Raw genomic sequence first — 27,155 nt, 5'->3', positions numbered from 1 at the left:
CAAACCTGACATCGGAAGTGAATAGATTTCATAATAGTTTTAACTTACAGTCTTCCGAATAGATGTGAATTTTTTTTTTTATAAAAAAATAAATAAAACTGAAATGATGAACTAAAATTCGATAAAACTGTAAGTTATTTATATTCTTCTTCTTCAAGTGCCACTCCATTACTGGAGGTTGGCCGTCAGTTCTCTGAACCGCATCTTATCCTGCGCCAGATGCAGCAACCCCTTATTTATATTATACTATTGTAAATAATACTATAATTGCCTATTTTCAAGTAAAAATCAAAATTTTGTTTGTATATTTTGCAAGCTGACGGTTTCCTGGTGCTTGTTGCCTCTGAAATGCTGCTCAATCTCCGCGAGAGACTTTCCTTTAGTCTCAGGAACGAAGAACGCGACAAAGATCAACGCCAGTCCACAAAATACTGCATACAGCCAGAATGTACCGGCTGATGTTAATACATGCTGAAAAAAAAACATATTTTTTTAGACAAAACGTAAGGCAAATTTAAAGTAAACACTCTCATTTGGAAGCAAACGTCTACACTACATATTTATTTTTTAGATCTAATAACAGAAAAACCTAAAAAGTTTTGATTCCGGAAAACCGTTGGTATGTACTAAAAAGGTAGGCTAAGTAAAATCACATGAAGAAGAACCGAAGTTCGCGGGTTCAACTTGTTTTGATTTTTTTTTATAAACATAGGGTAGCCGAAGGGTAGTGCGCATTTGATACAGAAGATCCCTCATATACTGAAGTTAGATAAGTGAATTTAAGTATATTAAAAAATGGGTTTAGTGTGATTGGCTAATAGTATTCTTAAAAAAACTTCCTAAACACGTTTTTGTTACATAACTCGACATTAATAGGATAGTAATTGGCGCCGAGAATATTCGTTAATGTTTTTACTCAAATGTGTAAACCAAACACTAGTAGAGTGTTCGGTTTACACTATGTATGATGTACATGCAATGTACAACTTATAAAATATTTCCTTAATACTTACATCTAGAGCATGATAGGACTTAATAACAGAAAACATGGAGAGCAGATTGACCGCGCTGGCCATTCCTGACAGCTGAGATCTGTAGTGCTTGGGAAAGAGTTCACCAAGCAACAAGAAGGGAAGTCCACCAAAACCCAGTGAGAAGCCCAACATGAAAACTACCAGACTTGCAATGGGCAGATAGCTGAAAAAAAAAAGTTAGAATTAACGTTGTTTATGCTATCGTTTTTATAGGTAATGTGTTGAATATATTATAATAATTACCACAAATTGCTGATTTCTTCCTAGAAATTACCTTCCAATAAGTTACCAACAATATGTTTTGTTCAAAGTTAAGGAACTGATCAAATTATTTCTATTAAAGCAATCTATTATACTCCAACCATACTATCCTTCCGGATATAGTTTTTCACTTATCGAGTCCTATTGTCATCAAAACTTCCTTGATTTGGGTTGGCATTTAATCCCACAGAGTATTTGATAGAAACATACAGTACACCTTATTTTAGTTTTATAAATACTAATTTAAATATTATCGCGTGTATGTAAAAACCAGATTTTGTTAATACAAGATAAAGAGAGACGCCATGTAGTGATTTTACGCCGATGGATTGTTATTATTTTTAATAAATAATAGCTTTTATCGCGTTGCGTGTGGCTGGGGGATTTCCGTAAGAGGTACGCCTACGCCAACGAAACAACTTTTTATGAAAATTTAACGTCATTTAACTGGAATCAGCCTCAAATATTAGACCAGTTTTCATAATACAACATAATAAAAATAGGCTAGGTGTGACCTTAAAAAATGCTTGACCATTATGCAATCGAGTACGAAAAAATTACCTATATTAATATATTAACACGATTTCGTAATGTAACTAGAATTTTTCAACCTTGGCCTATTCTCACGAGTATTCACAAAAATACTGTTAACATTTAGTTTTTAATATGCCAGTCACGGTATTTCAGTGCATTGAACTTATAAACAAAGTTAGGATGTCAAGTTGTCATAGTAATACTTCATTATAAATAGTGCAAACAGTTACCCAATCTGATAATGCTGTTATGTAGTAAGCGTTAGCAACTAATACCAATTTTCGGAATATTGGGAATTGTGTCAGATAATAAGTAATGTGTGCATAGGAGACCTCTATGTTTTGTTACATAAATTACACATAATAATTATACCAAATATTAGCTGAGAACTACTACAAAAGAATCCACCCCACATTAATTATTATGTTAATAAACGAATATAATATTAAATAAATAGTTTTTTTTAAATAACGTAAAGAGGTTTTAGTTCATTATCGTTCTTAAGTCACCCACCGCGTTATGGGTTGGCCGATTTACTGATTACTACTCATTCCTGATACATACTGCCGAAGCAGAGTATTTAATTTGACATGACTTGTATGTGTCTTTGTTTCGAGCACCTAGCAAGATAGCTGAGGTGAGAGATGTAATCTGTTTGTGATAAATGATATAATCTGTTTTTGGTAAACCATAAAAATCTAATTTTGCCTATAATGTCTGCGCCTCATCATTTTCTTCTTATATATCTTATGAAATTAAAATTAGGGCTGAAACTTACCCCAACCATGAATCTTGGTCGAATTCGAAGTAAAACGAGGCTCCCATGGAAACCATGGAGACTGACATAGTTGCTGCTGAGAGCAGGAGTAGTGGCCTTCGGCCAGCACGGTCGACTAGAATTGTACTAATTCCATTGCTGAATAATTGCACCGCACCCACTGTTATTGTGGCCATCATTGGGTCTAATTTGCTACCTGCCAGAAAATGAATTACGTGAAAAACCTCTCCTGGTAGATATTTCACCTTTTAAAAACTTAGCTTACTAGCCCTTAGATTACTAACATTGGTTCAGTAGTGATATAGAAAACGAGATTATAAATTAATAACATGTCTCACAAACAAAAACAAATTTTAAGAATCTCTTGTTATGTTTGTCATGAAAACTCAGTAAGGTTCTTGACATTTTATTAAAATAACAAAGATAAATCAGATACGATGACAATAACGTCTTTGATTGATATTCTAGTTGTATCGAAAACCAGACACCAATTTTTTTTTAAATCTGTAATAACCAATTCTTATCGGTTATTTAGAAGTGCAGATATTGTATATCGATTTATCTGTATACGTTATTTAAAATACACATACTAAATAATACATTATAGCAACAATTTCGTTACAAGCAATTCACTCCACATTTTCGTTGATTTATTTAACGAATATAAATTTTCTCCTTGAAAGATTTTTCGTTCTCGATATAAGACAAATTCTACTCGGCAACTAAATGGCACAGAGCAGCTTCAATAAGATAATTTCATATAAGTCAACGATTGGAAATGAATAGGGGATGTGATTTAATCATTTCGTTTTGCTAAAATATCTATGGCCATATTTTGGTGTCTTTGAACCAAGGCTGTTCATTTCTACTTTTGTACATTGTACACATAGTTACCAATGCAAAAAGGTATCATACAGTCCCTTGCATAAGATTTTGCATTGACCTATTGACAGACATTGGATAACCTTAGTAATTATTTGGCAACATATACTATTTCAGTACTTATTTATTTATGAAGAAAAAAATTAAAACATTTTACCTGATTTTTGGAAGATTTCGACTGTAAAGAAAATTACGGCATCTATGCCACTAAATTGTTGGAAGAAAAGTAGTGCGAATACAATTATCAATGGCTTGATCACGGGAGGTGAGAAGAACACTTCCCGAGTGAAAAGACTCTTTGGTTCAGGCTCTGCAGGTGCTGGATTCAAATTGCCAGATATACTCTTCACAGGCCTAGAAAGATACAATGTTAATGAAGAAGACGCCAAGAAGCCAATTTTAGTCAGATCTCTAAGAACATTTTGAAGTAAGATTAATAGTAAGTATATTTTAATAATATCCGTTTTAAAATATTGTAGTCGTTAAATAATTAATTAGACTAACATATTATATATAGTGTTCTATTGAATATATTTGTATCTATGAAGAAGAACAATGTTGTTTCTCTATCTATGTAAGACCAATAATGTTGCTCTATCTTTCTCATGAACGTGTTTTTATTATAATACGTGGGTTTACGATATACATAACACTTTTGATTATTAACTTTTCAATAAAAATAGGGTTTATAATGCTATATATATGATACTTACTCTTGTATACCATCTTTAACTTTAGCAACAGCGTGTTTGGAGAGGTGAAGCCACTTCATAGATGCACTGTTGTCTAAACCTTGTGTCTCAAGCCATACTGGAGATTCTGGTAACGGGAGGAGGACAACAAACATACCCACTGAAAAAATAATTGTTTCATCAAAAATTACCTTATTTCACTACTATTACCTCCTGTCTTTTGTCACAATTGTCCTGGATAAACAATTTAGTTAGATTCAAAATAAAAAATACTCTTTTTGCTATTAATAGATAAAATAAATATCAAGAACAAAATTACAGGATTTTACGGACTTCTAATCTGTTGAAGATACTTAGATTATATACTTGCAATACAATAAAATAAAATAAAGAAATTTGTATATTTTATTACTCGTTTAATGGTGACTCTCAATTTCTGAATTAGAAAAATAATGGGAGAGTTTATTGCCAGTTCTTCTCTTCCGTTCTACGCCCTTGATTTGAGAACTAGTAAATTTAAAATTAGAATCATTTTATGTATATTTACATAAAATGATTCTAATTTTCTTTTTTTGACGTTCATGAGTGTACATTATGTTACCTATATGAATAAATGATTTTTATTTGTTTGTTTGTTTGAATGAATAGGAATATCATGACAGAGGATCACATTTGATCACCTAAATGATCAGTGTGTACAAACGTGGTTAGTAGAAAATTACACCTGGATTAGACGAACACGTCACCCACATCCGTTGCTTATTTTAATATGAACGTCCTAGACTATTTTTATGACCTCAAGGTGTTATATAACTTTTACTCGCCTATCAAAGGAAGCAACTCATTAAGGAATATTCTATATACACTGATAGAATCGTGCATTCTAACACTTCACCAACAACTCCTATATTTTTCTATCTGCTCAATTAACTTGCTCATATCATGAGAATACCGAACAAGTATGCCACATGCCAACGAGACTAAATACATACATACGAATATTAAAAGTAATACACGAACCGCAAAAGGTGGCTGAGAGAAAGGCGAGGTATCTCCAGTAAAGCCAGCTGCCCGCGATGTAGGAGATGAGGATGCCCAGCGACATGGACAGCGTCGGTAGGGACCCGAGACGACCACGTATCTCAGGGTCGCAGCATTCACTCACCTGCAATTATAATTTTTGTTTTTCTACAAATTACACTTAGGTAATAAAGGAAATTAATAATAATTTAACAATATTACAATGACTGGTGTTTTTGTGTAAATTAAGAGTAAAAACCAACGCTGCTATCCTTTGTATACTCTTATTATTATTAATTTGCTAATCGTCTTCACTAAATATTTAATATTCTTATGTATTTAGTGTCTGGACCGGTTCAGTTGAATGTATTTGAATTGTGAATTTACAATTAAGTTTATGGATTAGATTTGTTTGTTTTTATACGTGTATTTAAGGCAACGTCTGTCGGGCTAGCTAGTACATATTATATAATATACTAGCGAGCCTATATATATATATAGTCAGTTACTCTAACGCTTTCACGCCTTAACTACTGATAGTAAAATTTGCTCTAGGAAAAGAAATAACCTTAGACAGAATGGTAAGTAACCTTCTTCGCTTAAGAAACGGATCGTCTAAATTAAAATGCAGCTGAAAGTAAGTATACAACAGGAAAAAAAGTGGCGCGAAAAGGCTAGTATTTTAATAGGTTAATAGATGAACAAACATGGCTACCATTGCTATCACTGACATCAAACTGAGGTATGGAACCACACATAACGGTTTTGGTCGTATCGTTGCCACATAATACAACGTGCTATTACATAAACAATTTCATAGAAAACGCAACAGCATTGAGTATCTAAACTGTTTGTGAAATATAACGTTGTTAAATGAGAAATGAATTATAGGTACTGTGTTTTCCAAGCTAATTTAACATTCAATTATTATGCAACAATATATGCAAATTTTTTATGAGTCTAATAAAAACATATGTATTAAAAATATTTATTTATTTCTCAGCTTTCGATAGCGATTTCTTACAAGTCGTTAAAGTAAGTTCGGCTTAAAAGCCAACACAGCATGCATAATAATAATAAAGTAGACGTAAATGTTAAAAATTGAGAAATAAATCATGCTTAGGTGCAGAAGAATCAAAAGTTATATACATATATTATGTTTTCACCGGTTTCTGTCCAGCTCCCCCCCTCCCCCTTTACGACAGTACAGTTTTGAGGACAATGAATATTTCACTTGATCGGTCCATCTGGTTGGTGAAAGGCCACGTGATCTTTTGCCTTCTGTTTTCGAAGATTAGTTTCTCCAAGTTCATCGCCTCTGCGCATTGTATAGCCGAAATAAGATACGATTCGCTCTAAGCATATGGTACACGCGAGTGCGTATGCGCAGTTGGATCAGAATCGATGTATTGGTACGTTAAAAACGCGAACGTATTTGTTTTTCACATTATTAATATCATAATATTACAGTGATACCCTTATAATGAGCTTAAAATTACAAATAACTACTGTATAAACATTAAGGCATTTCTCCGGATTCTGATAGAATTGGAAGAAGGAAATTGATCCGCAAATTCTAATCATTTAATTTAAATATTAATATCTAAAGACCTTGGAGTACCGATACCGTATTTGATCAACATCATCTAATGGATCGTTCATGTATTATTTATCTGACTGAGTGTTTCTTGACTTTTTTGTCTAATGAATGGCAAAAAACTAGTATTTGCTAAATTACTTCCTTGGTTAAAGAATGCCAAAGCATGAATACAAGATTCAGGTACGTTTTTTTCTACACGTCTGAAGATCAGTTATTATATAAAAGTCTACGGGTATTATTTTGAATATATTATAGAAAATAATGCGTAATAGTAATACATACAAACGTACGCACTAAGGTGGTGGTGGTGGTACGCAAAGGGCATAAATGTGAAATAGGCCTTGTTTCATAGAAGGCGAGAGGATACAGAATAGGTTTGAAGACGTGCTCTCATCGCCAAGGAGGATCAGAGATTAGAAAATTTTTGAACAACGACAAAATATTAAAGAAAAGAGGTGTTAGGTGATATAACTATATACGAATAAAAAAATATTATAGACATTTGGAAACAGCATATTCTTTTTCAGATATACATATTATATTTCAAAAATAGATCCTAGTAAACTTCTATTTCTTATTGTCATTTTTGGGAACATACTATTATTTATTGATTTATCCCTTGAATTTAAAGAAAATAGCCAAGTAAAGGATAATTTACCTATTAAATATTGAGCACGAAAAACATGTGGGAACTTTCTAATTTATGATAACGTGTTAGCCGGTGAAACTCTATACCAAAACAATAGAAATTTAAACGGATGTTATACAATATGACAGCAAATGTCCTGCAACCAACCTAAACTTCAATACATATGTGGTTTTGATACGTTTCTATATTATTTTAATTCACAAAATTATAGTTATTCTCATTCAACTTGGTTGGATTTACGAAGTAGGTAACTAAAGAAAGATAATGGTAAAAATTATGATAATTACATTCGTTGTTTTAAAATAAATACTGTTGGGAAAGTTCTGGTTGGGAAAAAACCGACCAAAGGAGGCTTCTAACCGGTTTTTAATAATAATCAGTGAGACGGGCACAGAAATATCAAATGTCTGTCTAATTTGGGCTTTAACTTATCTGTGAATATTGAAAACAATATTTGTGTTTTTATTCACAAAAATATAGTATATTTTATTAGTTGTGTTATGGTTTTTTAACCATAACACAACTAATTAAAAGCAATAGCGAAACAATTTTATTTGATTGAAAAGTTTTTTCATAAAGACCCGGCTCGAGTGAGCACTTAACATCAGTTCACCGTTTATTTACGTAACAGTCTCAACTGGAAAGGAAATTACTATTGAAATTAAAAAAAAATTAGAAAAGTGCCAAAAATATTCCATAGAAAAAAAAGCAAAGCAGTGTTATCTAATATCTCTGGTAATGCTGTTGTCTCCGTCAACATGACACAATCAATCCAGTAGAATATTCTTGTTTATATTGAACAAATTAGGTGAGTGAAATTGGAAAACTTTTTATGACGCATAATGCTAATATTTATACATTTTCCTTTCAAGTTGACACATGGCACGGGTTACAAAATATAGTTTCAACAAATGTTTACACAGGTTATTTACATCATTTAAGGATTATAAGTGAGGGCTATTTGGAAACTTTGTAAATTTGATAATACTTTATGCATACATAGCTGTTACCTAATAATATATGAATTGTCTTTGCGAATACTCTATTAAATTATATGTTATTTTTGCGAAAAATTAAGTTAAAGATAACTTTCACCGCATCATTTAGATAGTATCACGGGGACTTTACTATTTCCTTTTTAAACGATATTAAATTTTTACTTACTTTTCGTTATCTGATTACCAAACTGGTTCAACATTTAAAGCGGCAAAGTGAAACGGTAAAGAGAGATCTTTTGAATCATCTTGTTAAAAATAGCAAGAATATTAAAAAAGAATGTCATACTTACGTAAACTTGAACTGGAGCTAATACAAATCCCACACATAAGCCAGTGAGTATTCTACCGAGTAGCAGGATTGGAAAGATGCGTGCAAAACCAACAATTATCCATGCGGCAATCCAAAGGGGAGCTGTGAGCTTTAGCGCTCTTTTTCGACCAGCCCGTTGCATTAATGGTCCGGAGCACATACTTCCCAAGAAAGCTCCAAATGACGCAATTGCACCTATAAAAAGATTGGATATTAATCTTCTAAAATCTTGTACATAAAATTCTAGTGTCGCGGTGTTTGTGTTTAAACTCCTCCAAAACGGCTTTCCCGATTCTCATGAAATTTTGTGTGCATATTGGGTAGGTCTGAGAATCGGACAACATCTTTTTTTCATCCCCCTAAATGTTAAGGATAATCCACCACTAAATTTTTTTTTTTTAATTTTAGAAAAAAAAAAAATTTTTTTATGATACAGCATTAAAAAATACATACAACCCCTCATTTTCACTCCTCTACGATCAACCCCTATTTTTTATAATGAATGAATTACGAATTACATGAATATACATGGCAAAACGACGTTTGCCAGGTCAGCTAGTAAAGTTATATAATTACGTATACTCTTATGTAAATTTTCATCACTATATGTACTGCAACATAACATGCAATTATCTAAAACATTAAATATTTCTACATTAACTTTATGACTTATCACCAGACTTAAATTAGGCTAGCTTCCAACCAAGCTTGCACCTAATGAATAAAAATAAATACCACACTCTCCTAATTCACAAATCTTAACAAATTCAATCAATGTCTCAACAACTTGAGCCAAGCAATATTTAGTTCAAATATTAACAATAATCGTAATTTACCTGTCCATGACTTTTGTTCGCTGTGTTGTACAATTGTAGGATTATACTGTTCTATTGAAGGCAGCGCTGACGCAGTATATCCGCGAACCAGACCGATGATTAAAAACGCCAACGAGGCACCTATTGTAAGCCATAACTGTAAAAAAATAAACACTTATGTTCGGCATTATGATTGAAAAATATTATTATAATATTCTATTGTAGTCTTTCCTACTATCAATAAGAATTAGTATATTTTATAATACAAAACACCTTCCTCAGGAATAAAAAATAAAATAAATCAGTGGCCCCTCTCAACCTCTTTAGGTCTTGGCCTCAGAATTCTGAATCTGTTTCATAATTATTTTTAAATCTAATAGGCAAGTAGGTGATCAGCCTCCAGTGCCAGACACACGCCGTCGACTTTTTGGGTCTAAGACATGTCGGTTTTCTCACGATGTTTTTATTCACCGCGGTTCGAACAAATGTTAAATGCGCACCAAGGAAGAAACACCATTGGTGCGCAGCCGGGGATCGAACCTACGACCTCAGGTATGATAGTCGCACGCTGAAGCCACTAGGCCAACACTGGTCGTTGCTGCTCAACTTCCAAAGGAATAACAGTATAAAAACCCGAACAAATATCCATGATATTTTTCTGTTCATACAAATATGGCCGAGGGACTTCAACCTATAATATATAAGGATTGCTTATATTCTTACAACTAGAAGTCACTCAAGAGAATTCAACGTACTTCATTGATGTTATACGTTTAGTATTTAGAACAATGGGGATGTTATAAAAGGAGGATAATTGTTCAGACATCGGCTGTTGATTAATCAATTAACATTACAATTAACTAACACATATTGAAGAGATAATGCACAACCTAAGTGGATTCTTAGATATGTAATTAACATAGAGGTAACTGTTTTTAATTACGTAATTAAGTTTGTCTGCGTGAAGGGCAATATTAAAATGTGTGCTGCAATGTTTGCAATTTGAAACCACCACAAATGTGTCTAAACCCATAAAATTTTATAAAATTAAATAAATTTGACGAATACTTAAATGATCCTAATCCTTGGGATTGATTTGCTCCAGTTCAAACAATTTGTATTAAAAACTTGGCGATTCAAAAGAGTGGCGGAAAGTTTCTTGCCAGTTCTTCTTACCCGCTCTACGACCTTGACTTGCGAACTGGTTGTAAATGTAAATTTACAATTAATTTAATTTGTCTTTTTTTGACGTTCATAAGTGTACATGTTTACCTAAATGAATAAAGATATTTTTGAGTTTGAGTTTTGATTTTTTGATTTATTATCGGACTTATTGTAAGTTTTAATAAAGTACTCAAGTAAACATCTTTCTGTCTAAGTTTTTTTAGCTTTTCAGTAATAATTAAAGGCACCGTTTCTTATTTACATTTATTATAAATAGGCTTGAAATTGTCTTCCTTCGAACAATTGTCACGACCGACAACGGAATTTTATTAATAGTTTAATCCGAGTAGCGTGCAGTGATTGTTTGATAGTTTGCGATTGCTGGCAAGAAGGATGTAGCACCTAAACGTATATAAATAGCTAACTATAGTAAAAAAATCAAGGTATATATTGTTCATACAAAACTATAGTATACTAAAATTATGGTAGTCTTGCTTAATTGTTTATAAAAGATACTTTCCTCAATATGTGTACTTTAAATTACACTCGTAGTGTAAGTTTTGGAATACTTATTATTAAAAAAAACATTCAGTGACGTAATTTTCTTTCTTTTCTATGTATTCTTTAAATGTTTTTATAATTATAGGGTTATTATCTATGTACCTTTAGAATAAAACCTTACATCTTGTCGCATTAACTTAATTTGCTATTTTAATGCTATATATAGTATAATAACATATATGCATGAATAAGCTGGTATAAGCGGAAAACGGCTCAGTTTATATTAATCTTGCACACAATACAAAATATTCCACGCTAGCATCTAGATAAAACAATTCATACAACTGCTAAGTATGAATTGTTCAAGTTAAGTTCAAGTCCATATTAAATAATTACACTTAATATGCTTTACAGATTTTGAGGAAAAATAATATTATTTTATTAGTAAGATTTATCAAAATAATCTTATAATATTCAAGTGTAAAAATATGAAAACCGTATTTCAAAAATATATTTTATTTGACTCACTTAGAGCTCATATTTCTCTATGAATCTGATTACAATATTAATGAAAAATTATTATTAATAAAAATAAGTACAGTCTAGTAGTAGTATACTTCATACTTTAAATTTATCATCCCGTAATATATTGGAAATGTATGGAATTGTCGTTTTGACCTTCACGAAATTGACAGAGCGTTTTCTTATCTATTAAAATTTTATTTTTAATTATACATATGAAAAAATATCAACTCCTTCCTTATTTTTCTTAAATCAAGGTTGTCATAAATTAATTTTCTTTAATTTAAGTCCTAACCTATCAAACAAAATAGGCAGTCAGGTGTCTAACGTGTATCAAAATTATGAATGAATGTTAAATATCTGAGTCAGAATGAGTAGATAAAAGCGAAGCTAAGCGAAAGACAAAACGCGTCTGGCCTTTATCAGTAATGCCATGCCAAAGCCGCATTTAACAAATAAATTCATTATCTATAACGCATCATCATCATCATTAACACAATTGGACCCTGAATCACTTCGCATAACCATCAGCTTCCACTTAGGAGAACCCATATTCTCTCTCTTCTATTTGAGTAATATATTGTACCTACCAGTCAAAAGTCTAGGATAAAATCGTTCTAAATAAGACATATGAAAATATTTCAGATGTATATTTCGTATAAATTTAATAATTAAATGTCATAGCAGTTGCAGTTTGACATTTTAACCTGTGTCTTAATATAACTAATGTTATTCGTAATTAAAAAAAAGGTTTTGCAGTTCATTTAAATGAGTCATAGATAATAAGGTATATCTCTATGTGATTTTAAGTAAACTATACTGCCAGGCCTCATTTTATTGATCATAGCACTTTTTTGTATAATTGACATACCGTACTAAACCGGTTTCGGATATCCATTAATTAATAGTACGTTTTTCATCTTCAATATTATTTTAATTTGCATATTAAGCAAACAAGACCAAGAATACAAAAATAAAACGTAAAAAAGATTTGTCGGCACATCACTGATTAAAAAAACATAGGTAATTAACTTGTTTACAAGAAAAGCTTTTGGAGTAACTTTATGTACTTTGTTGTGTATTTATTATACCAATCTGCAAAGAATGCGAAAGAGTTACTCGTTAAATACCTAACTCAGCTCTGAACTCTACAGTATTTTAGATAGAACCCATACAAGCATACATACGTATCCATGCTACAGATAGTTACCCAACACATGCCGTATTCAAATTCAAGGTCTCTCTAATAAAAATGAATAGGAACCGGTTTCTGGCCAATTTTGAGGTCAATATTAACAGAATGTATCCTTAAGTTGGCTAACTCTGATGTTTAGAAAGTTTGGTGTCCCCAAAATAGCTATTATATGTTGTTCCCATTTGCTTCTCTTCTCAGTTATTCCGAATTCACTTGCAAGCTAGCGAGAGAGTATTTTCTTTAAATGTAATAAGAAGCAAAAGGTGGTATTATCCGCCCATGGACACTCACATTGTCATAAGGCTCGCAAATGCGTTGCCGGTCTTTTAAGGATCGGTACGCGAAAATATAGCTCTCATAGAAATTATTGAACGTTATTTGTAATTATCGATTGAGATTGTTCGATATTCTCACAGGAAAATACGGTTTTTCTGATTTTGAGACTAGGCTTGTGTTTGGATCGAATTATGGAGGTAAAAATATTTTCAAATATTTTCTTTGCAATGACATCTATCAGGTTTAAGACAAATAAAAAAGGAAATCGAATTCGACTAAGAATGGAAACTATAATGTGTTAACCTTGGAGTGTCAAGATGTATGACACTTAGCTGCAACATTTTAATTATCTTTTTATAAATGTATTTACTTAAATGAATGGAAATACAATTTAGTCAAACAATGTATTACAATATACGTATAGTACATTTTATATCAATATATAAGCTTTAACATATTTTTCAATTATTTGATCTAAAAAATATTTGAATCAAAATGAGTATCTGTTCTTCACAGAGCAGAAGTTGCGGTCTTAAACCTTAACTAAACTTTTTGTATCTACGCGATTGAATTGCAATAATGGATATTAACAAAAGATAAGGAAGCTCATTAACATTTATGTAGTCTCTGTAGAAAAATTCTATTACATTGTTTTTTTTTTTAAATCGGTAACGTCAGTTTTAACGAAAAATTATTCGCGTAAAAATACATTAAGATCTAATAATGACTTTAAGACCACCATCCTAAAAAAATTAACACAATTTTCTTAGTTATCTATTTTTGTAATAATCTAATATATATTGTTAGATTTTGGCGTACCTAAGCACGTGGTGCTCATACATTTGTAATTTATTATTAAATTAAAATATTATTGCCATAACTAAATTTAGTTAGTTAATGTTTAAATTATAAAAAATATTGTCTAACATTCAAATGCAACCTATTACTTAAAATTATTTATTTATAGACTGTTACATATTAAAATAATAATATTACGATTCACGATAATGTTTTTAAACAATACCTGCTTTAAAAATGCTGGTGAAATGTTCATTGTAGTTTTCAAAACAATATAACTATAGCACAGAATGTCTGATTCGCGGTTTAATTTAGAGAGAGACCGCACTGGCTTGATCCTCCGCTGTAACTGCACCCAAACACTTCCGCCGAACATTATACTAGTGCTTACAATCAAAAATCTCCTACAAAGTCGTCATGTGAGCCGACATTTACCCGATAGAGCACTAGATTTAGACAACTTGTAAACAAATCAAATTTATTATGCGATCTTTGCAAAGTTGAGTTAATATTTTTTTAGTGTATGATGCTGACGTTGATTGAAATCCACGTTGAATTGAAAACGGATTTAACGGACTATAAAAAGGTCTAATTCAAATATTTCTTTACATAACAGTTATGTTTTGTGTTCAGTATTAATGTTCAAACATATGAGTTATGTTTGAAAAATTACATATGAATAATAATGACAAATGCGATAGTCTATTGCTGCGATTTCGTTTACGTAATTTAAAAACTGACATTAATTCTTAATCGTACCAGATTATAAATCAACTATATATTATTTGTGAAAAATTGTTATTCAAATCCTAATGAATTCTAAGCACATAAACCATTATATTTCCCAAACTATAATCTTAAGTAATTACATAAGCCAATTGGTTCTATCAACAGGTAATACGAGATTTTGATGGTGTTAATTTGTTGTGTATAAATCCCAGTTCAGTGCTAACCATTCAATTTGACCACCTTTTGTATGCTCGTTGTTGCTTTTTTTCGTATGTTTATGTAAACCAGAAAAAATCTCATTAAACATCTATTCTACTGATATTAGGTATCGCGTCATTTTAATTAACGGTCTGTTTTCTTTCCCATAAAACACACTTTTTGTGTATGTCTGTTTGGATAAAGGAAAGATGGTACTTTACTCCGGGCCATCGCTTCACAACAAAAAAAATAAATATATATATTTTCATATTTTTTGGACCATCCAATCCAATCAATCAATCAATCCAATTAAGTAAAAGCTGTTAATTACGTATGATATTATTTTAGTATAAGTTTCGCCAACTAAAATATATAGACTTGTTTATTGAACATCATCTAAGAAAACGTAAAAACAAACCATCGAAAATAGAGTCTATGTCATTTGTCGATGCTAACTTAAGAACAAAGCAAAGATAATCCAGTATCAGTTGTTAACCTCCATCTAACAAAATTTATCAATGATATTAAATATTATAATCAGTGACCAATAATAATAGTCCCGTGGCGCGACAGTCCGTTCTGTATCTTATCCTTACTTTCTTTCATCAGTTTCTTTTTGTTGATAATTAACCATTTGTGCCTGACATATCTGGTTTGTTTATCTGGTTCTAAAACCAGTCTCACCATGGCATCCGTTTTCGTACGCACAAATATTAATAGCGCGGATAGAAAGAAAAATTATTGAACAATTGTGCACAGTGCACGGCGGTGCACGCCCGTCAATGGTGCCTCATTAAAAAGTTTATGAAATTGTATTGATAGATCAAATCATAGGTTGATCTAAATTTGGCCTAACCAAAACTCGTTCTCTCTACTATTGCTGTTATTCTGTAAAAAGTTAAAAAAAGTATTTTGAATGAGTAATTCATAAAATCAATTTAAATGTACTTATATAATTATATATAATTAAAATTAGTAATCACCATACAAACCTTTGAATAATGTTTTTTTATTAACTTGTACTGATAATTGAACAGGAAATTTGAAATGTTCTTAAATTGACAATACAGAAAAGTTTTCAATTTGCTCGTGAAAAAAGTGATGCCATTTCCTTTAGCACACTATCCGGCGACAGCGAATATCACTAATAAAATCCATTGATGATTATTTAAATATCAGTTAAGATATTCCTTTTTTAAGTCTACGACTAATTAATGCCTAATAAAATTGGTAAAACCTCGTATACGGTATACCAATCGTTCAGAAATTAAATTACAATTATTGCTAATTTGTAATACACTCTTGGTTTAAAATTGGTCCGATACATAACATCATTCTTACAAGTTAAACATTATCAAACTTGAAGAACAATTGTCACTATAATGGATAAGACATAGCTATTATACATAAGCCTATATATTCCTAATATATTCTAATTATTAAAGTAAGATTATTCATGTTAAACAGTCTACATAATATCAAAATGTTCACCGTAAAATGTATAATGGTATCATAAAAACATATCGCCTGAAAAATTTCTAAGTGCAAATAAGTTGATGTGATGTTAAAAACAGCAAATTATACTATTTTCTTTTATTAATTATCACGTATGGGGCCTATTTGCCAAGTACTTAGTTGATGCATTACACTTAGCGTAAAGGCCGATTTGATTAATGTTATGATTATATTTGATAATGACCTTACACGACTCACCTGGAATTTAGTATGATGATGTACACCAACAGCCCACTAGAATAATATTATATATGTGTGATTAGGTGTAAGTAGTATGTAAGATGTTGTTTTATAACAACAAATCATATTTGATTATTGTTCTATTGTCTGTAGGTTCCTATTCTTTTCTCACTACGTCTCAAAGTGGCGAAGACTCCTTCAAGAAAATTAACGTGGTGCTCGATAGCTTTGAAATAAAACCACCACTTTGAACCTTGGATCCTATCCGTTTGCCTCCGTCTGTTGCCCTAGGTCTCTTGGTGCATCATCATCCCGTACTTTTTATGTGTGTGTACATTTAATTTTTGGTACTCACGCTGTCATATATTTATTTATCTAGTGCACCGTGCTAAAACATACACTACAGATACTCCTAACATTTACAAAATTTGAACTACGGGGTTCCTCCCTCCCTCAGCTAAGGGTCCAACGCTATTTATTTTAACATTAACTAACATCTGACATGGCTTACGCGGTGCTTCTAAATTTTTCATATTTTATGTGAATAATTTCTAATTAAACGTATAAGGTAGCGCCTGATAGATAGTACTGGTGACCCCTCACGCGCATCATCATTGAGATTGCTACTTCGACGCTTAAACTCGTTAAACCAATCGTAAGTAGGGACACTAGATATTGACTTCATTAAGAAATACTAAGGGCCTGTTTCACAATGTATGGATAAAGTGCCAAATAGCTATGCAACACATAAATTATTCGAAATATAAAAGTTCCAAATAAGATACTTCGAATTTCATGACGTATAGCGCTATCTGACAGTCGTGAAACGCAATAATACTGTTTATCCTACCAATAAGTAACAAATAGCTTATTTGGAACTTATCCGGCCATAAAACAGGCCCTTAGACTCGTGTTTCAACAAAAGCGAGGCGCGGCAAAAATTTGACCCTTTTCTGCGCGCAGCGGCTGAAGCGTTCGGATATGTCCTCCTGAGATCACTTCGATATGCTTGTAGCCTATGCGATACGCTGACAAAACTGTTCTTTTCAGAACACACTCGTATCTTACGCAAACGTATAAACTGTTCTTTTCAGTACAATTTATTCATGTATCAACGACATAACGTTAACAGCTAATTTGGTCACCTACAATAGCTTTGTTGTTAAGTAAGACCACAACTAAAGTCATAATAAATCATTGACCGAAAATTTTCTCGCGTTAGGTTCATTTTCACGTGTAACAAGAGTTTTATTTTTGCCGCCAATTCACAAAAACAAATGACAATGCTTTTTACTACATTAATTTTAAAGTTGAAATTCAATAAAGTTTTAATAAGCAATGTCATTGGCCAGTTCTAATCTAAGTATTTTTAGTGTTACCCACGTACTAGTATGAACAGTAATATTCTAAACCCTAAAAGTGTTATTGAGGAAACGGTATGCCTGCATTCTATTTTTAAGTGATGGGTTTAATGATGCCACACCCAGGATCATAAGAATAACTATTGTTAAAAAAAAATTATATATTTGTTCAAATCTCATAAACTATCTACTTATTAAATCAGGTATCTAAATATGATTTATTTAAAAAGGGTCTGCAAACGGACACGTTCTATCTATCAAAATGTAAATAATGTGTACTGAAGTGGAGGTCGGTTCCCGGTTGACCACCTGGTCTACAGTTCTTTAAAAACACAAACAAAGCATAAACATATTAAATAAAACATTTTACATTCAAAATAAGTACTACGTAGTACGTTTCAATATAGTGAAACTGCCTGAGCATAGGAAAATAAGAGACCAAGATTTTATTTTATATCATACTTTAATTACTCAAGTTTCAAATATCTCGTTCTGTACAATATTATTATATACATAATCTATACTTATTATTTACAAACTACTAGCTAACAAATGAAGTATCACGTATCATAAATTAACTATCAATAAATTGAAATATTATAATAGTATACGTGCAACTATTTGATTTGTGTGGATTGAATAAAACGGGTTCTATTGTACTTAAAAGACACTTCAACTGTTAAATATTACGACTAGAGAACTAATGCATATCACAGTAAACAGCATGTAAAAAATTTGTATCCTAAAAAAATACTTACTAGGTTAAAGAAAATTCTTATTGAATAACGATATAAATTAAACATTTAATAAAAGATAAATCAGATGCATTAAAACAACCACTCGTTTGACAGGTAAAATACGACTTAGTGTTACATTAATAAATCTTACTTTCTACTGTAAAGCTAATTTCGAAACGTTAATGTCATAGGTAGTCAACTACGCATTTTTAATTTTTAAGTGAAGAAAAACCATTTAAGTGAATTTCCATTTAACAGAAATGGAAATTCACTTAAATGGTTTTTACTCGCGTTTACAAAAAACTATTTTATTTCAATGGCAGTTAAGTTATTCAAAATTTGCTGTTACACTGTAAACATATAGTATGTAAAATATTATGTTAGGTTAGGTTACAACATAAAATAGTGTCAATAAATGTGACACTATATGTCACACTCTTCTCCCTGTCGTTGTCTAAATCACACAACTGAATTTAGAAATCAACAATGGAAAATAACATTTCTCCAGAGAGTCTGAGATGGTCGGAATTATACAGCGTTTTTCCATTTGAATCGTCAAACGAGATGATCTAGAATTTCGTTTGAACATTTTGTAAATCAATACTCTCCTGGTGTTTTTTTCCTCTAAAGTGCTGCTCAATCTCCGCGAGGGACTTTCCCTTTGTCTCAGGAACGAAGAACACGACGAAGAAGAACGCCAGCCCAGAGAAGGCTGCGTACATCCAGAATGTACCAGCTGATGTTATAATATGCTGCAATAAATTCGTTAATCAAAAGAAATGAAATTTAACTATGACATTTGGCATGAAAAGCACCATTACATTTAAATTATGCAGGCCCAAGTGTGAAAAAAAACATAGGCACTACACCGATTGAATTTATTATGTCTACATTTTCTTGCTGTTTTGTTTTGTAATTTTATATCTGAGCGCTCTAATAATATTTTTTTTTAAGTTTATATTGTTCCTCAGTAAGTGAATTATGTATTCAATTCTCATGAGAAATAATGTTATTCTTAACCTAACTTTTATAGTAGAAATCATTAACAAAAAAAAAACATAGCAGGTTAAATAAAATTACGTGATATATATCTTTTTTCCTATGTATAATACAAATCCTGATAGTTACCGGAATTATTATTTTTGTTTGCATACCTCTAACGGGTGATAAGACTTAAGGACCACAAACATGGACGATAAGTTCACTGCGCTTGCCATTGCAGAGAGCTGCGATCTGTAATGTTTGGGAAACAGTTCACCCAGCAGTAGGAATGGAAGACCACCGAATCCTAAGGAGAATCCCAACATGAACACCACAAGGCTCATGATGGGAAGATACCTGATTACAAAAAAAAACAATTAACAAAAGAAAAACGCCGTAATTTCATTATACACTCGAAGGATTTTATTAAGGCTTGTTTTTCCTGTACAAAAAATATAGGTCTCTTACTGATTGATCAATATTAGCTAAAATTTTAGAGTTCTTTTGAAGTGTCGTTTAAGTAACGACCAAGTCACGATCATCAAGGTAAGTGACCGAAGAATGTATGTATCACTAATGTTTTATTTGGCGATGTGCATTTTGCAAAAAAATTGAGACTAATAACTACGGCTTGTATTGTATACGTTTTATAGTTCTCAATAGCTGAAATGTAAAGCATAGATAATATTTCTAGAACAGGAACAGAACCAAGCCAAGTGAACACAGTTTCATTTTTTATATACAAAATTTGCAGATTTATTCTTGCCGTATTAAAAAAATTCTTTTTGAAGGATGATATAAAATGATTTCTATAAATTTAATAGATTCGTGTAACTGTTTTGTTTTTATTATAATTATTAAAATTTCAATACACGATAAGACGCTTAAATAGGAAGTAATTAAAAATGTCTAATATTTTTCATTTTACTTTTGACATCACAACCATTAGCTCTAATCTAAATAAAAATAATACAATTAATTACACATACCCTAGCCATGACGCCTTATCAAATTCGAAGTAAAACGCGGCTCCCATTGAAACCATCGAAACGCACATTGTGATAGAAGAAAGTAGTAGTAATGGCCTCCGTCCAGCTCTGTCCACTAACATGGTGCTGATACCATTGCTAAACAATTGCACTGCACCCACAATAATAGTTGCGGTCATTGGGTTTAATGTGCTGCCTATTAACAAAATAGTGACATATATACTCAAGTTCATACACAATGAATGCGACGTGTATATTTTACGTAATATTACACGTTGCATTCATTTCATAGTCAGATGAAAAGTGCATTAATTTTATAAGTATATTGACTGTCTAAACAGATCTAGGATAGACCTCTTGCGTAAGCCTCTAATAAATCACATTATTTGTTGCTAAAATATAAAAGAAATACGTTTACGTATTTCGTTACTGAAATTGAATTTGAAGAAGTTGGTAAAGCCACATCCAATATATACAGAAAACATACCTGCATTTTGAAAGATTTCTACAGTAAAGTAAATGATGGTGTCGATACCGCTAAACTGTTGGAGGAACAGCAACGCGAACCCAATAATTAGAGGTTTTGTTACTGAAGGCGAAAAAAACACCTCTCGTGTGAACAAACTCCTTGGAGGTTCTTCTACTGGTTGGAGGCTGTTACCGCTTATAGATTTTACAGGTCTGAAACAACGTTAGCCAAGTTGAAATTAAAGAATACTGACAAGTATAAATAATTCTTATGAGAATAAAATATAAATTTTAATATCCCCTCCCAAGCGAAATTAGAGAATTATCAACAAATAAATTCAAAGCCCTCGCTTTTTATAAATTTGACGAATACTTAAATGACGCTAATTCTTGGGATTGGTTTGCTCTAATTCAAACAATTTGTATGACTCGAAAGTTTCTTGCCAGATCTTCTTGCCCGCTTTTCGACGTTCATAAGTGTACTTGTTTACTTATTGAATAAAGATATTTTGAGTTTGAGTATGCCGAGTCAAAATATATAATGCCACAATCATTGATGTCTAGGAGGGTGATATATGACATACGAATGGGTCTCACGAAGTTATTTAAAAATACAGATAGCACTTATCCGCTCTCTTTGCATGCAACGAGCCAGGAGGTGTTAAATATTATAAATAAGAAAACTTACTCCTGTATTTCTCCATTCGCAGCAGCCACGGCATGCTTTGAAAGATGGAGCCATTTCATGGCATACTCGTTGTCTATGCCTTGGGTTTCTAACCACACAGGTGACTCGGGTAGTGGAATCAAAACCACGAATAGTGCCGCTGGATAATAGAAAATAATATAAAAAGTGTATTGGACACCCGAAGTCAAGTCCAAGAGAAATAAAATGTCTCAGCCATATAGTACTATGATATATCGATGTGTTAAAATTTTTATTACAAATCTTAGATGTGGCGGTATCTAATTGTAGCCTATCTTAGTACTTATACTTACTATAATTTACTGCTATAATTTGGGACAGGAGTAATTACGAAGCTAGTCGAAAAACATTGTTACAGTATAATGCAAGAGAAATAGATTATTTATAATGACAAATAAATAACTTACCACAAAATGTGGCGGACAGAAATGCAAGATATCTCCAGTAAAGCCAGCTGCCTGCGATGTAGGAGATGAGAATTCCCAGGGACATAGACAGTGTAGGTAAGGAGCCAAGACGACCACGGATCTCAGGGTCGCAGCATTCACTCACCTTTAGTGAAAAAGTAGTGGATTACCTAAATATTTTAGCGAATACAGTAAGCAGAAAAATTGTTTAATTTATGTCAAAACATGTAAAACAATCACGTTATCATATTAAATAGTTTTATATTTTATCTTTTTCAACTGTGTTTTCGACAACTCATCTTTTCAAAATTACCGACATTTTATTATAATGATTACAACAATCTTATTTCCGTTTTGGAGGAGAACTCACATATACTTGCGTGGGTGCCAGCACTAGGCCGATTCCTAGACCGGATATAATCCTTCCCAATAGCACGATCGGAAAATTAGGTGCGAAACCTAGGATGAGCCATCCTGCTCCCCACAATGGTGCTGTCAGCTGAAGGGTCCGTCTTCTACCCGCATGATGCATTAAAGGTCCCGATAACAAACTGCCCAGAAATGACCCCAATGGTGTGATTGAACCTGTACAAAATTAGAAATTAAATTTCTTCAGTTTTGTTAAAGTATCAAAACCTCAATAGGCGGATGAAGATTTGAAAACATTATTTTTTCTTTTTAAGAATATAGCTTTGGGAAGGTTGGTGAATCAGAATTGAATGTCTATCAAACCAAAGCAAATGATAAGCTTTCATTTCACTAACATCGAAATGATGCAGCCAAAAATAGTCAAAAGTTCTGTTATCTAAATTTGAAAACATGTAAACATTACGTATCACTTACAGAAAAGTATGATTGTAATAGAGAGAATCGCGGCTAATATTTCTATTATCCGAAATGAGGCAATCAAAAGTAATTTTGCTATTTATGTGCATTACTTTTACAATTTTTCTACTTTACAAATTGACTATGTCATATTACTATGACATATTGTATATAGCAGTAGCGAGCATGTACATGATTTAAGTACATTCAAATTCAAAAGGTTTTGTATTTCATATACAAAGCGGAAAATTCATTTATTTTAATTATTTTTGGTGACATTAAGTAGCTTCTTACCAATCCAGGACTTTTGTTCACTCGATTGCATTAGAATAGGGTCATGTGACTCTATTGATGGAAGGGCAGATGAAGAGTAACCTCGGACCAATCCGATAATGAGAAACGCCAGTGATGCAGCAATTGTTAACCATAGCTAAACGAAAACACAATAAAAATAGTAAAATATTTTAAAAACATAATAGTATGATCGAATGGGGGGTTAGTTAGTCCTATAAGTTATGTTAATAATGATTTACCACGCAAAAATATCATAATATAACATTAAACCAAACGTTTACTTGCAGAAAGTCCTGATTGTTCGAGAACCTGAACTTTTAAACAAAATTGTCGTGTTTAAGTGGAACATTTAATTCATAGTTAAACTACAATTTTTGGCGTCTACTCATCGATACATAACAGAACAGTTTGAACTCAATTCTTTGCAATGAAAATAAATATGAGGACAACTTGACGAAATATACATCTATAAGTTATCATTGTGTGAATTGGTATATTTTTTAAATAAATTATTAAGATCCAGTGGTGCTGCAACCCCATATGGCTGTAAACGTCAGTTTCCATTTGCCCTTGGGTATTAATTTTATTTTGTAGTCTGATCTAGTATTTTACTGATTGACATACCGAAAGATATTGTAATATGCGTCAATAGATCTCATCTATCGATTAGCTTCCCACTTGTTCTGTAAATCAAGTCGTTCAGATAAAAAGGATTTTTGAAGTGGATCAATCATGTGATTCAAATCGCAATCGCAATTGCGTTAAGATAATCTCATTTTAAGTACTTGACTTTTCCTTAACCGTTACGTTTCTTAAATGATATCTTTATTCAATATAGTGAGTAATAGAAGGTACTAAATAATGCGGCAACTGTAATCTGAGGGAAATTTAAATATTACATATATAATTGGCCTTATTAAAAAATAGTTCAATATTCAATATTGAAATTTTTTAGGAAAGCTTACGTTCCACATGCTACGTAAGATGATTCGCAACCACGTTATATTATTAAAATAATATCGATATTTATAAAATTCGTATTCGGTCTGTCCAAGATATTTTAAGCATACGTCAAAAAACCGAGTCCTCGAACGCATCCAGGATTTTGGCCATACTAATCAATATTGAATTATTAAATTAAAAAATATTTCTTTGTTTCCTATTTCTAAATTTTTTAATTTTATTTTGTGATTACTATAATTGATGTGAATATGTATAAAATTAATATTATAATATTAGCATGCGCATGTTTTGGAACTTAAATAAATCAATAAAAATGACTCTGACCTCTGAACTGTATTAATGAATTTTAAACTAACTTTCTACTATTATAATCGTCTTAAAAAAGTCGTTAAATATTTCTATAAAATCACATAAATGTATAACTATAAATAGTCGTAACAACAAAACAACTGAGGCATCAAACAAAAACTACAAAAATCACCATAACTAATAATTCATACCTAATTATTTTCTAATGAACTAAATTTTTACACATTGCATATTTCATATTTTTAATTAATATTCGAATGTGACATATTGATTTATTTCATTATTTAAATGTATTACTCGCGTTTATCAAAAATTAATTTATCTCACGAAGTAATTAAAAATGGTTACCTGTTTTAAAAACGCAGTTGATAACTTCGTCATCGTCCTTTATGAGTTTATAATCACTATTTAATTGACACCGATTATATTTCTTAATTTATTTAATCCTTATTTATATTTTGTAATTAATTTCCCAACTGGAGTCAGCAAGACCGTGATGTATTGATCTAAGCTGCTGACTGAAGACGTTTTGCCGTTAAACACGTTATTATAGATTAGAGATCACAATCAAAAATCATGTATTTACAATTGTCATGTGAGTTTACTTGCTAATACAGCTAATGTTTAAAGTAGAAATACAAATAAACAAGTAATTGAGAGGTTATCAAATCGTTTAAATTTAACAGATCCAAAAAGAAAATACAACTATCACGACAATCATATTGAGAAAATTTTAGACGTACTACGAGTATTCCAACAATCTGGAAAAATGCATAAAAATTAAGGTTCCATTAAAATCATAAAACAATTTTTATTTTTCATAGAAAAATTAGATTGCATTAAGCATTAGCGTAAACAAACTCCTTTAATAAAAATAATGTAATGGGAATAACCATGATATTTATGGTTATATTATGATATGAAGCCTTCGTGAGAGTCCAGGACGGAGAATATTTTTTTTAAACTACTAGCATCTAATCACAATAAGCATATTAGACTATTTAATACAACACTGCCTTCCGTATACGGCTAGGCTGTTTACCAACTCGTCCGTGGCGTGATGCTCAGTCTTTTCTTAAGAACGATTATAATTCATGGGATCTCATAGCTATAGCCTACGCTCTTCTGAAATTCTATAGCCTTGAAATTCCATGACATAACTCTTTCTTTCTAGGCGAATATTTTAAAGTCAATTGAAGGACAAATAAATAGACAGGGATAGACAGAGAGGTAAACATAAGCGTCCTTTTGCCTATTACAAACTATGAATATTAGATATGTTATGTTTTAAATTGCTTTATTTATAGACAAAAGGTTGTTATTAACTTGTACGTGTGACGCTAGTCAAGGCGATACTTAGTTCATGACAAGATAGAATATGGTCGTTAAAACACAATAAATTTACTAAAAATAATTGGATGATTTAACATTTGAATAAGGTTACTTGTAATTCTTAATGAAGTAAATGTAATAATATATTACCAAAAATAGTCTTAAAACTATTTTTAAAACAGTGAAATATTCTTGTTATGTTAAATGGCTCATATAAACATGGCGTTCAATACTTTTTTTCTAAACCAAGTTGCAGAAAAATAGTAGTACAACCGTTGACGACGTAATGCCGCTACGACACGTAGCCTGCTGCTACGAACATACTTAGTTAACATACTTTTTAAGAACCTAAAAAAGGCCATTCGATGTATATATTTTTTGTCAGTGATCATCCCAATATGAAAATGGTTGTCAATATACGTCGTTTATATGGATTGATCTAAAAATATTTCATCAGAATATTTTTAAGATATCATATATACGTAAAACTGTAAATTTTCTTACTTTATTATTCGTTTTCTAAGGCTCTTTGATAACTTTTAATTACAAAAAGGTACATGTTTAATTACTATTATTTACGATGTAAACAAAATAGTTTTTTTTTAATGCGATTAACGGAATGTTGGTCCACCATTTAGAGTAATGCAAATTTCGACTATCCTCAAAAAATGCGTCCCAAAGTAAACTAACGTCACGAGTTGCTAAAACTTTATTCAAACATATGTCTTCATTATCAGAATAAATGTCATGTGATTTGATGAACCGCCCTTCGTTCGGACCACGTGAAAATAATTATTATACAATGCACTTTTTCCGTATCGCGATAATAATCTGAACAGTTGTTTAGAAAATTACACTCCTTAAAGGATACAAAATTATACTATTGTTATGATAATTACAGTCTTGAGTTCAAACCCCGGCCATGCGCCAATGCATATTTATTTCTATGTGTAGGATAAATACTTGATCTATGGGAAAGGGAGTCAATGTAAGGACTCATATACGTTTGCCCAATGACACCTACATTCCTAAAGAAAAGTAATCAATCAAACACATCCAGAAATGTTTCAGCCTCAAACGCCATTACGTTAAGGAACATCTGACTACAGTAAGTTAATATAACATCTAAAAC

The 27,155-nt window shown here is 31.6% G+C and overlaps 2 protein-coding genes across 2 annotated transcripts; both read right to left on the bottom strand.

Moving 5' to 3' along the window:
* Nucleotides 1–217: 217 nt before the first annotated feature.
* On the bottom strand, nt 218–14,397 carry LOC110999752 (facilitated trehalose transporter Tret1-like). Its single transcript, XM_022268970.2, has 9 exons — nt 14,256–14,397; nt 9,595–9,730; nt 8,739–8,953; nt 5,202–5,346; nt 4,203–4,341; nt 3,647–3,843; nt 2,608–2,803; nt 1,014–1,197; nt 218–471 (listed from the first exon to the last, which is right to left on the bottom strand). The coding sequence occupies exons 1-9, from the start codon at nt 14,283–14,285 to the stop codon at nt 289–291; spliced, it is 1,425 nt and encodes a 474-aa protein (XP_022124662.2). The 5' UTR covers nt 14,286–14,397; the 3' UTR covers nt 218–288.
* A 4,594-nt stretch (nt 14,398–18,991) lies between these two features.
* Nucleotides 18,992–25,197, bottom strand: LOC110999748 (facilitated trehalose transporter Tret1). The gene is made up of 9 exons (XM_022268964.2): nt 25,040–25,197; nt 23,420–23,555; nt 22,671–22,885; nt 22,301–22,445; nt 21,876–22,014; nt 21,207–21,400; nt 20,720–20,915; nt 19,904–20,087; nt 18,992–19,501 (listed from the first exon to the last, which is right to left on the bottom strand). The coding sequence occupies exons 1-9, from the start codon at nt 25,070–25,072 to the stop codon at nt 19,319–19,321; spliced, it is 1,425 nt and encodes a 474-aa protein (XP_022124656.2). The 5' UTR covers nt 25,073–25,197; the 3' UTR covers nt 18,992–19,318.
* Between the last annotated feature and the right edge of the window lie 1,958 nt (nt 25,198–27,155).

This window comes from Pieris rapae, chromosome 9 (genome assembly GCF_905147795.1).
Source record: "Pieris rapae chromosome 9, ilPieRapa1.1, whole genome shotgun sequence".
Classification (NCBI taxonomy): Eukaryota; Metazoa; Arthropoda; class Insecta; order Lepidoptera; family Pieridae; genus Pieris; species Pieris rapae.
This window is presented reverse-complemented; position numbering and strand designations above follow the sequence as displayed.

Bases quoted from the DNA above. Each gene is read 5' to 3' on its own strand.
- LOC110999752 (XM_022268970.2), bottom strand. From the start codon at position 14,285: ATGAACATTTCACCAGCATTTTTAAAGCAG. The intron at 5,347-8,738 runs GTAAGTATGACA...TTATAATTGCAG, and splicing joins TAGCTCCAGTTCAAGTTTAC to GTGAGTGAATGCTGCGACCC. The intron at 472-1,013 runs GTAAGTATTAAG...TTTTTTTTTCAG, and splicing joins AGTCCTATCATGCTCTAGAT to CATGTATTAACATCAGCCGG.
- LOC110999748 (XM_022268964.2), bottom strand. From the start codon at position 25,072: ATGACGAAGTTATCAACTGCGTTTTTAAAACAG. The intron at 23,556-25,039 runs GTAACCATTTTT...GTTTTCGTTTAG, and splicing joins CAACTGCGTTTTTAAAACAG to CTATGGTTAACAATTGCTGC. The intron at 22,015-22,300 runs GTAAGTTATTTA...TCTATTATCCAG, and splicing joins TCTGTCCGCCACATTTTGTG to CGGCACTATTCGTGGTTTTG.